Raw genomic sequence first — 12,242 nt, 5'->3', positions numbered from 1 at the left:
TTTAAGATTTTTGCTTGCTGCACATGCTCAGCTCTTTGTGTGTTGTTGGAGTTTTTCTCTTTTAAGAAAAAAAGAAGAAATAGGCTGGAGGACGGGGAGGAGGATGGGGAGAGCGCTGGGGGAAAAGCGCTGCACTTTTGTAGCTGTAGACGGCGGACGGCAAGGGCTTCTTTTCTGCTGAAGCTGCGAAGCCGGTCCCGAGCTGACCTCTCGTTTGGGGGCTCCGGAGGCGAGCGGGGCCAGCTGCCCTGGCGCGTCGGGAAAAAGGGCACCGCGGGCAAGCGGGCCACACCTGGGGGGCTGCTGTCCCCTCAGCCCGCGGGCCGGGCGGGGTGGGCGCGCTTGGGGGAGTCCCTGGTCCCCGTCAGGGCGGGGCGAGACCACGCGCAGGGCGTGTGGGGGGGAGCGGAGGCACGCGCGAGTGGGGGAGGCGCCCCGGCGCCCCGCGGGCTCCAGCTGCAGCCCTGGCGGCTGGCTGAAGGCACCGGGGAGAACATGGCTGCTGGGGGGCCACCGAGCGCCGGCCCGGCCTGGCGAGGCTGAACTCCGCTTCCCGAGTGCCCCCCTCCCGCGTTGGGCGCGCCCACCTCGGGGCTCCCGTGGCCCCCGCCCTCCCGGGCGCGCGGGGCTGGGAGCCGAGGCAGTTGGCGCGAGCCGCGGGCGAGGCGGGGCCGCGCGCGGGTCCCCTCCCCCTCCCGCAGGTCCCCCTCCGGAGCGCCCCGCGCAGCCTGCGCCGCCGGCTCCCCGCCTCCGGCCCGGCCCGGGGCGCCGCGGCGGTGGGCTCGGCCTGCTGCGGACAAGGTCAGGAGACCGGGAGGCGATGCCCGAGTGCGACCGGAGGGACTTGAGCGGCGGCGATAGCGGCTGGGATCTGTCCCTCCTGACCGGGGAGCGGGACTGGGGCAGACGCCGGTGAGGAGGAGAAGCGGCGGCGGCAGCGGCGCGGTGCTGTCCCCTCCGGTCGGATTTCCCCTAAGGAGCATCCCTGTCCGCGCCCGCCAGCGCAGCCCCGCGGGACAGGGGCGCTGGGAAGATGGAGTCGGGGGGCCGGGCCCGCACTGGCCCCCCGCAGCCGGCGGCCCCGGGGCCGTGGAGGGCTCGGCCGGCGGGCGGCGGCGGCGGCGGCGGCGGGGGCGCCTCCTCCTGGCTGCTGGACGGGAACAGCTGGCTGCTGTGCTATGGCTTCCTCTACCTGGCGCTTTACGCGCAGGTGTCTCAGTCCAAGCCGTGCGAGAGGACCGGCTCCTGCTTCTCGGGCCGTTGTGTCAACTCCACCTGCCTCTGCGACCCGGGCTGGGTGGGGGACCAGTGCCAGCACTGCCAGGGCAGGTTCAAGTAAGTGCCTTCGCCAGACCCCGGACCTCAGCCCTGTCCCGCACTCGTGACGGCCTCCCCCTCCCCGCGGCCTCGGGTCCCGGGGCTGAGAGCCTCCCGGAGCGCGCGGCGGGAGGGGGGCCCCGGCTGTTCTCCTCCAGCCGCTGAGCCTCGGGGATCCTTGACCCTTCACCGACCGCCGTGGACGTGAAGCCTTTCTCGATGGTCCAAACGTCCGCAGCGGCTCCGGTCCCCTGCTCATCAACGTTTCCACACGCAGTTACGGTGCAAAAACCGTTTTGTTAGGACACTACATTTTAATCGAAAATTATGCGCATAACTCATAAAACACTTGCGCATTGTGAAGTATCCAAACAATACAGAAATGTAAAGGTTAAAAGTTATGTTCTGTACCAGTACCTCCCTTTCCCCTCATCTTACTCCCCTCTCTAGAGGTAACCAGTGCTAACGTGTTAGTTTATTTAGTGATGGTGATCATAAGTAGAGTTTATGATGGCTTCACTGTTTGCCACACACTGTTCTGAGCGCCTTACGTGGGTATCACATTTGTTCCTCACAAGTCTATGAATTACTAGAATTATTATACTGGTTTTACAGAGAGAAATCGAAGCAATGAATTTAAGTAATTTGCCCAAGATTGCGCAGTTCTAATGGCTCGGTTGTGATTCCCAATCAGCCAGCTTAACCCTAGAACGTTTACTTTTAGCCAGTATACTGTGTTGAATTTGCTAGGACAGTCCTGAACTGAGAAATACAAGAGTGACTTTGGGTTAGGTAAGAGGATGAAATACCTGGACTTTTTAATGTGATGGAGAGAACAGATTTTTCTAACTGGTTATTTGACTGTCAGTTGTTGTGTGGGAGCATCGGTTTGGTTTTTCTGAAGCTCAAGGCCCTAAGGAATTTGCTTTACAACAGTGAAGATACTTTGTTTATTTGTTGATGTTTATTGGTTGCTGCCTAGTATGAAAAGAAATGGGTGAATGTGGGGGAGTGGCAAATAAGATAGTTGAAGCCAATAGGGTATTCATCTGACAACTTGCAGACAACAGTCATTAAGTCAATCAACTTCTTAGTCTTATAGATACTTCACATGAAATTTGCTTGCTGGGTTAGTGGGTCTGAAATTGCACTATGTGGATTACTAGTACTTACTGTCAGATGATGGCAAAATCTAAGTGAAATATCTCTTGGGCCCTAAGGCAAAGGTAGGATTATGGTTCATCTTATTAATATATTGAAGGACAATTTCCTTGGAATTTTAAATAGTACATTTTCCTTTTTTTTTTTCTTTCTTCAAACTTCTTGGTTAAGACAATGCTGCTTAAAGCTCATTGTAAAAGTATAGTTTCTTAAATGGTACTTTTAAATTTAAGTAGCTCTTACCATTTAATGTACAGCAAGTTTTTGGAAGTGAAATCTCAGAATGAAGTTTTATGAAATTCATTTGTAGCAATAGCTTGAAATGTTTCCTAGCTTTATACTTTCACAAATTAGTGTTGTAGTTTTTTTTTTAATACTTAAAAAATTGGTAGAGGTACTAATTAAAAGCTTTAAAAAGTGTTTCAAGATCAGCAAAACTATCTCACTGAATTGTGCTTGTTAGTATCCTTTTTCACTTAAGTGTTTTTAAACTTTTGCTGTGATGGTAGCAGCCAGTTTCTTTACCTAACAAGTGAGGATTTTGAACATAAGAACTGGTAGCCAACAATGAAAAAAAACCACATCCATTTTTTTACATCCTTTTATGCATAAATAGGAAGATTGCCTGACTGATATGTAATTTAGGGATATTGGCCTTTGGGTGGTAGGATTTACTATGTCTAAAGAGGACAAAAATTGCTGTAGTCCTGAGAAGCTTCTGTGTACAGTTTATAGTAGTGGAATTGTTAATCAGCTAGATCAGCAGCCTGTAACCTCACTGACAGATGTTGTCCCAGTTAGTAGGAGAGAGCACAGATCAAGTTAAAACCAGCTTAAACAATATAGAGAGATGATTGGTGTTCATAAACAATGAGTAAAAGAGGAACAAATTTTTTTTTTAAATGTAGATATAGTTAAATAACAATAGATCCTGAACTAATCATTGAATATTCATTTCCTTGGAAGCTATTTCCTGTGATTCATTGTACTCTATCAGTAAGCACTTGCTCATTTCTCTGTGGAATACGAACTATTAATTAGAGTCAATATAACTGGTACAACTCTGGGTTTTGTTATGTATATTCTTAGGGTAAGAAAACATGGTATTTAATGTTAAAGGGAGAAGTCAGTTTAGAAGAAAAGAGTTCTTCCTGGTACATGGTAACCTAAGAAAGGTTTATTTGAGGATGGTGGCTTGTTTTATCCAGTATTTGAAGTAATAACCCAGTGGGAAGGACTTTAACTAGAAATTCTCACTTCATTAATTATCTTGAAAATCTTTTACTAAGCTGAAGGATAGCAACCTAACAAACAGACATCAAAAATGATCAGTCTTTGTGAGCAGGTGTCAAAATTAATTGGCTGGTTCCATGGTAACTTAGCCCTGTTTCTACTATAGGGATTTCACTAGGGAATGAATACTTCTTCAAATGCTTCTTTCGAATGGAAGATTGATGGCTGGGGGGAGCAATGCAGAAGCAAATATGGTGTCTAAAGTGGTACTTTAGTCCTTTTAGGATTGACTTCAGTATTCTGCTTCCATTTGAAAAGAATAAAACTTTCAGAATTACAAGCCACTTCTCACATAGGTAAAACAAAATGAATACTGATTTTCAGCTAAAGCTAGACTGACTTAGGACTGAGAATCAGAAAGGATAGTGCCAATTTGAAATATAATAATCAAGGATATGATATATGCAAATCTGAATGACATTTACTTGAACACCTTCGTATAACATTGGGCTAGAAAATGTTTTACTATAAACTCTATTTGAATGAGTAACATTCTCTTTTAGAAGCTAGTTCTTTAGAAGTATTTTTGTAGAGTAGTTGAAATTTGTTTGTATAAATTTATATTTTGAGTTCAAACTTGGACATTTTCTTGCAAATGTGACTTGGGAACCTAAGACTTCTAATTTCTCTTAGGTAAACAAAATAACTGAAATCAATGTTCTGAGATTGGAAAATATATTATGACTATTTTATAAATGTAAATTTATTTTAAAAACACATTCATTGAATATTTCCCTAAAATCATCTATTCAATCTTATTGTATGTTCAGTGTATATAGATATTTTTTAACCTTTTAGGTCAGTCAGATATGGATACTGAATTTCACACATTTATAATGGAAGAAATCTATTTCTATTTTGATAGCAAAATGAAGATACAAAATCAGGAGTGAGGTTGTTATTGTAAATAGGAAGGGGCAGGGTTAAAAGTATAAATATTTTCCCAAAGTTTTTATTTAAAAACCCCCAACAAAAGTGTGTACACTCACATATTTATGTTATTATATTAATTATTATATTAATCCTTTTTATTAATAGTAGGGAAGATATCAGTAGCTATAAAGTTAAATTGAATGTTCCCTGTCCCTGGATCTTCTTTATTTCAAATTAAGATTGTAATGTATCATTTATATCCATGGCTTCTTTTTACATTATTAAACCATAAAATCACAGAGTAGAATTTTCAGGTAATTTAAATTGAGTATTTCTGGGATCTAAAACTGATAAATTACTTGTAGTAGCATGGTTTTCAGGACCACATGTCTGCATGATTTGGCTCCTGTGGAAGATTAGACTCACCCCTCCTTTTTTCCTGCATAGTTTTTTTAAACTTCCTTAAAAATGTCACTTCTTTTGGACTCAAGGCATTTCACATATGCTGTTATATCTCTCTGAACCCTCTTTCCTATTTGGTCTTTGCTTGGCTGATTACTAAACATCCTTCAAATCTTAGTTTCTACTAGTATCTAATGGAAGCTTTTCTGACTCCTCAGACTGGGTTACCCCTTATTAAGTACTCTTAAAGCACTAGTTTTCCTTTTTAGTACTTTCAGAATGAATTATTTAATTAAAATTGTAAGTTTTCTTTAAATTATTGTAAGAGTTTTATTGATGGATAATTGACATGCAATAAACTGTACAATTTAAAAAATTTTAGTTTATGTACACACCTCTGAAACTATCACTACAATCAAGACCATAAAACTATCCATCACACCCGAAAATTCCGTGTACCCCTTTGTAACTCCGCTCTCCTTTCTGCTGCTTCTCCTCACCCCCAGGCAACTACTGAGCTGCTTCCCTTCACTATAGATTTGTGACAAAATAACAAACTCTTTCCCAAAGTAGTTGTATCATTTTGCATTTCCACCAGCAGTGTATGAATGTTGTAGTTATTTCACATCCTCTCCAACACTTAGTGTGGTCAGTCTTTTAAATTTTAGTGGTTCTAATAGGCATGGAGTGGTATCTCATTGTGATTTTAATTTGCAATTCCCTAATGACTAATGATGTTGAGCATCTTGTTATGTCCTTACTTGCCTTCCTGTTTAATTTGCTGGAAGAATTTGTGTAAAGTTGACGTTATTTCTTCATTATGTGTTTGATAGAATTCACCAGTGAAGCCTTCGAGGCCTGGAGTTTTCAAAGTCCAAATTTAACTTTTTTAATATAAATTCAGTTGTTTAGTAGATATAACTACAAGTTCAACTTATTTAATATATGTAGGGCTATGTGACTAGAATCTATTAACATTTATTGGCCAGAATATTGACCATCTTGGTAAATATTCCTTGTGTATGTGAAGAGAATGTGTGTTGTGGTGTTGATATGTGGAGTGTTCTGTAAATTTCATTTAGGTCAGGTTGTTTGATAACTTTGTTCAAGTTTTCTAAAACCTTTCTGATTGTCTGTCTATTCTATCAGTTATCGAGAGAGGGTATTGGAATCTTTAATTATAGTTTTATATTTATCTGTTTCTCTTTGAAGTCTTAACTGTTTTTGCTTCAAGTATTTTGAAGCTCTCTTATAGGTGTATGAAATTTTCTATTATATCCTCTTGGTAAATTGACCCCTTTTTCATTATGAAATGACCATTTGTTGAAAAGACTATCCTTTTTTCATTGATGTTTGTGCACCTTTGTTGAAAATTAGTTGGACATCTCTGTTTCTTTATCTGTTTCTTAATTTTGTCTGTTCCATTGATGCATGTATCCATCCTTTAGGAAATCCCTCTCTTTTGACTACTGAATCTTTATAGTGAGTCTTGAAATTAGTGAGATTTCTCTGACTTTTTATTTTTGAAAATTCAGTTGTTCATTCCAATTCATTTTTCCACATAAATTTTAGAATCAATTTGTCAGTTCCTTAAAAAAATCATGCAGGGATTTTGAATGAGATTGTGTTGATTCAAGACATCATGTTGGGAAGAACTGACATCTGGATAATGAATTCTCTAGTCCATCAACATGATGTATTTATTCATTTACTTAGGTTTTCATTGATTTCTTTTATCAGATACAGATCCCGCATATATTTTGTTAGGTTTGTACCTAAATAGTTTGTGTTCTTGGATGCTATTGTAAGTGATAGTGTTTCTTTTAATTTCAGTTTCCAATTGTTTCTTTTAATTATGTAGAAATGCAGTTGATTTTTGTGTATTGACTTTGTATTCTGCAATGTTGCTAAGCCCACTAGGTTTCAGTAGCTTTTTTTTTGGTAATTCCTTGGGATTTTCCACATAGACAATCGTGTCATCTCTTTTACTTCTTCTTTTCGCATTATGTGCTCTTATTTTTCTTCTTGCTCTGTTGTACTGACTAGGACTTTCAACTGAATAAGAATGTAAGAGTGGATATCCTTGCCTTGTTCCCAATCTTAGGTGGAAGACATTCAGTCCTTAAACATAAGTATCATGTTAGCTGAGGCTTTTTGTAAATGCCCTTTATTAGGTTAAGGAAGTTACCTACTGTTCCTATTTTGTGAGTTTATTAATATGAGATAATAGAAAATATACATTGGTCTCTGGCCCCAGTTCCTGGCACAGAGTTCCTTATAATTTCCTAAGTAATAAGAGCATTGGGAGCATCTCTTGTTCTAATACTAGTCTTTTACCTTTGTTCCTAACACATTGCTCCTGAAACCCTTGTAATTTCCTGGGTGACAGGAATGTCTTTCATTCTAATGAGGTGACTGTGGGGGGGCTCCTGGCTGGCTCCTGGCTGAGGGCAGGTTACCAGAAAGACCAAGTCATGATTTGAAGCTTGAAATCTTCAGCCCTGCTCCTCTTTCTCTTGAGAAGGGAGAAGGGATAATGGCTGAAAATGAAGATAATGATCCGTCATGCCTACATGATAAAGCCTCCACAAAATCCCCGAAGTATGGGGTTCGGAGAGCTTCCAGGTTGGTGAGCACATGGAATTGCTAGGAGAGAGGTGGGCCTGGACAGTGCAAGGACACTCTGAACCCTTCCCCCATACCTGCTGTGTATCTTTTCCATCTGACTGTTCCTAAATTGTATCCTTTTATAATAAACCAGTGATCTAGTAAATAAAATGTTTGAGTTCTGGGAGCCTCTGTAGCAAATTAATTGAACCCAAGGAGGGGGTCATTTTATCCCGCAATCTATGGCCAGTTGGTCAGAAGCACAGGTAATAACTGGGCTTGCAACTGGTGTCTGAAGTGGGGTGGGGCAGGGGGCAGCCTTGTAGGACTGAACCCTTAACCTGTGGAATAGGATGCTGTCTCTTGGTAGACAGTGTAAGAATTGAGTTGAATTCTTGGACATCTTACTGATGTTTGCAAATTCCTTTGCGGTGGGGAAAAACCTCCATACGTTTGGTGACCAGAAGTGAAGGGTTTGTGTGAGTAGTAAAGGAGACTCACAGGGAAGAAACACACAGTAGGGAAGACCTGAATTTTTCCCTACACAGGAGGAAAAAAAGCTTGAGTTTTTCCATTTACAATCGTGTGGGATGTTGAATTTTATCATGTCTTTCCTATATCTATTGAGATAGTCATTTGGGTCTTCTTTAATTTGTTGATATAGGACAATTAAATTGAGTTTCAAATGTTTTAATCAGCCTTACATTCCTGGGGTAAACCCCACTGGGTCAGAATGTATTATACTTCTTATATATTGTTGGATTTAATTTGCTAATATTTTGTTAAGGATTTTTGCTTCTATGTTCATGAGGGATATTGCTCTGTCACTTACTTTTCTTGTAATGTCTTTGGTTTTATTATGGTAATACTGGTCTTACAGAACGAGTTAGGAAGTGCTCCTTCTTCTTAATGTTTTCTGGAAGAATTTATGTAGAATTGCTATTAGGTTTTTCTGGAATGTTTGCTAAAGTCATCAGTGACGCCATCTGGGTCTGGGCTTTTTCTGTGTGGAAGGCTTGCTGCTGTGACTTCAATATCTTTAATAGATGTAGGGGTATTCATTTTATTTATTTCTTGAGTGAGTTTTGGCAGATTGTATCTTACAGAGAATGGGTCCATTTCATCTAAGTTTTCAAATTGATGGCCATGAAGTTGTTCATAATATTTCCTTATCCTTTTAAAGTTTGTGAGGTCTTTAGTGATATTTCTACTTCCATTTCTGATATTTGTGGCTTATGTTTTCTTTTTCCTTGCCTAGTCTGGCTTGACACTTATTAATGTTACAGATCTTTTCAAACAATATGTATTTGGTTTCATTGATTCCTGCTATTTTTTTCTTTTGTTGTTGTTTTCAGATTCATTGATTTCTGCTTCCTTTGGTTTTTAATTTGCTTTTCTTATTCTAGTTTTTTAAGATGAAAAGCCTAGATAATTAATTTGAGATGTTTCTTCCTTTTAATAAAAGCATTTTAATGCTATACATGTTCTTCTAAGCACTGCTTTAGCTGAATCTCGCATATCGTGATATGCAATACTTTGGTTTTTACTTAGTGTGATTGAACTTGAGACATTCTTTTTTTTAAAATTTTTTTAAAAATTTTCAAATATTTGGGAATTTACTAGAGATTTTTCTGTTATTTATTTTTAGTTAAATTACATTATGTTTAAAGATACGTGCCTTGTGTGATTCTAGTTCTTACAAATCTGTTAAGACTAATTTTTTGGACAAAATATGGTGTATTGTGGTGAATGTTACATGTGCAGTTGAAAGAATGTCTATTCTGCTATTGAGTGGAGTGTTACAGAAATGTCTGGAAGGCCACGTCGGTTGTTGGTGGTGTTCAGATCTTCTGTATCCCTGATTATATTCATTCTTCCTTCTTGTTCTGTTGATTACTGAGGGAGGAGTACTGAGTCTCCAACTATAATTACAGATTTGTCTCTTTGTCTCCTTTCACTTCTATCAGTTTTGCTTCTTGTATTTTGAAGCTTTTTTTGTAGATGCACACATAATTAGAATTAAGTATTTTTGGTGAACTGACCCATTCATCATAATATAACTTCGTATCTTTTTTTCTTTGCTTTGAAGTCTAGTTTGATATTAATAGCCACTCTTGCTTTCTTCTGATTATTATTGGCATGATGTATCTTTTTTGACTTGGACAGAATAGTATGTGTGAGTATGAATGTATGCATGTATATGTATGTGTGTGTGTGTGTATATATATATATATACACACACATATATATATATATACACACATATTAAATCCAATTGAATAATCTCTGTCTTTATATTGGTTTGTTGAGACTATTTACATTTAATATATTTGGATTTATTTTAGTATTCCATTGTAATTTTCTGTCGGCCCTTTGGGTGTATGTCTTTCTATTATTTTTGTAGTTATACTAGATTACACTATGCATAGCTAACTTTTTATAGTCTGTTCAGAATTAATAATAAATTACTTTAAGTAAAGTTAAGAAGGTTTAGAATCATATAGTTCCATTTATCCTCACCCACTGACCTTTGTTATAATTGTCATATATATTACATCTATACATATGGCAAGTCTCACCAGATAAAGTTATAAATTTTGCTTTCAGTGATCATACATATTTTAAAGGACTTAAGGAGGGGAATAGTCTTTTTTTTTTAATTGAAGTATAGTTGGTTTACAGTGTTTCAGGTGTACAACAAAATGGTTCCGTTGTACGGATGTATATATATATTCTTTTTCAGATTCTTTTTCATTATGTGTTATTATAAGGTATTGAATATAGTTCTTTGTGCCATACAGTAGGTCCTTGTTTATTTTTTATATACTGGTGTGTATCTGTTAATCCCAAATTCCTAATTTATTCCTCCCTCCCCTTTCCCCTTTGGTAATGTAAGTTTGTTTTCTAAGTCTGTGAGTCTGTTTCTGTTTTGTAAATAAGTTCATTTGTATCATTTTTTTTTTTTTTTTAGTTTCCACATATAAGTGTTATCATATGATATTTGTCTTTCTCTGTCTGACTTATTTCACTTAGTGTGATCATCTCTAGGTCCATCCATCTTGCTGCAAATGGCATTATTTCATTCTTACTATGAGTGTGCATGTGTGTGTTTGTATATCTATATATAGATAGATATTGATATAAGATGTGGTATGTGTGTGTGTATGTATGTGTGTATATATATACACACACACCACATCTTCCTTATCCATTCATCTGTTGAACATTTAGGTTTTCCCATGTCTTAGATATTGGTTTGTTGGTATTTTGTTGAGGATTTTTTTGCATATATGTTCATTAGTGATTTTTTTTTTTGCTATCTTTGTCTGGTGTTGGTATCAGGGTAATGGTGGCCTCATAGAATGGATTCAGAAGTGTTCTTTCCTCTGCAGTATTTTTGGAAATAGTTTCAGAAGGATAGGTGTTAAGTCTTTTCTGAATGTTTGGTAGAATTCATCTGTGAAGCCATCTGGTCCTGGACTTTTGTTTGTTGAGGTTTTAAATTACTGATTCAGTTTCATTACTGGTAATTGGCCTGTTCATATTTTCTATTTCTTCCTGGTTCAGTCTTGGGAGATTGTGTTTTTCTAAGAATTTGTCCATTTCTTCCAGGTTCTCCATTTTATTGGTGTATAGTTGCACATAGTAGTCTCTTACGATCCTTTGTATATTTGTGGGAAAATAATCTTTTTTGTTTTCTCAGATATCTACTCTTCCTTTTACTCTTTGTTTACTTCTCAAGATATACATTTCCTTGTAGAATCATTCCCTTTTGTCTGAATCATTTCCCTTTGCATTTCTTTTTGAGCATGACTGCTGCTGATGTATTTTCTTAGTTTTCCTTGTTCTGAGAGTATCTGTGTCTTTTTTAATGAAGGATATTTTCGCAAGTACAGAATTCTGTGTTGACAGTTCTTTTCTTTCAGCACTTTAAAGATGTTGCTTGACACTCTTCTGGCTTCCATGGTTTCTGATGGGAAATCTGCAGTCATTCTAATTGTTCTTCCCATAAATATATAGAGAATGTCATTTTTTTTTCTAGCTATTTTCAAGCTTTTTATACATCTTTTGTTTTCAGCACTTCAGATTCTGATGTATCTGGATGTGGCTTTCTTTGAATTTACTCTGGTTAGGGTTTGCTGAGCATCTTGAGTTTTTATTTCTGTCTTTTACCAAATATAAGATTTAAAAAAAAACATTATTTCTTCAAATATGTTTTTCTACACCAATCCTTTTCTCCTCCTGGGACTTCAGTGATGCTAATGTTGGCTTTGGTTTAGCATCACAGAACTTGAAGCTCTGCTAGCTCTTTTTTTTCTTTTATCTTTTTTTCTTTCTTCAGATTGTACAGTTTCTGTTGAACTATCATCAGCTTCACTGACTGTCTCCTCTCCGACCTTCATTATGCTTTTGAACCCATCCAATCATTTTTAAATTTAAGATATATTTTTCATTCCTAACATTTCTGTTTTGTTCTTTTTTATGATTTCTGTTTCTCTGGTGAAAACTTCTCTCCCCATTTCATTTAAGTGTCTTTACCCGTACCTCGTGGAGTCCTGTTGTAATAGCTAACATCTTTGTGTGATGAT

At 38.7% G+C, this 12,242-nt stretch overlaps 1 protein-coding gene across 4 annotated transcripts in view; it reads left to right on the top strand.

The window, feature by feature from the left end:
• The first annotated feature begins 711 nt into the window (after positions 1–711).
• ATRNL1 (attractin like 1) overlaps positions 712–12,242 on the top strand; it is a 631,157-nt gene continuing 619,626 nt past the window's right edge. For 2 of the 4 annotated variants that reach the window (XM_074373562.1, XM_074373563.1), the window contains exon 1: positions 712–1,335. In XM_074373562.1, the coding sequence (XP_074229663.1) occupies positions 1,034–1,335 (302 nt within the window). In that variant the 5' untranslated portion in view covers positions 712–1,033. The remainder of the gene's footprint in view (positions 1,336–12,242) is intronic. The other 2 variants (XM_074373561.1, XM_010969913.3) reach the window with 2 other exon arrangements.

The sequence above is a fragment of the Camelus bactrianus genome, chromosome 11, assembly GCF_048773025.1.
Source record: "Camelus bactrianus isolate YW-2024 breed Bactrian camel chromosome 11, ASM4877302v1, whole genome shotgun sequence".
NCBI lineage: Eukaryota > Metazoa > Chordata > Mammalia > Artiodactyla > Camelidae > Camelus > Camelus bactrianus.
This window is presented reverse-complemented; position numbering and strand designations above follow the sequence as displayed.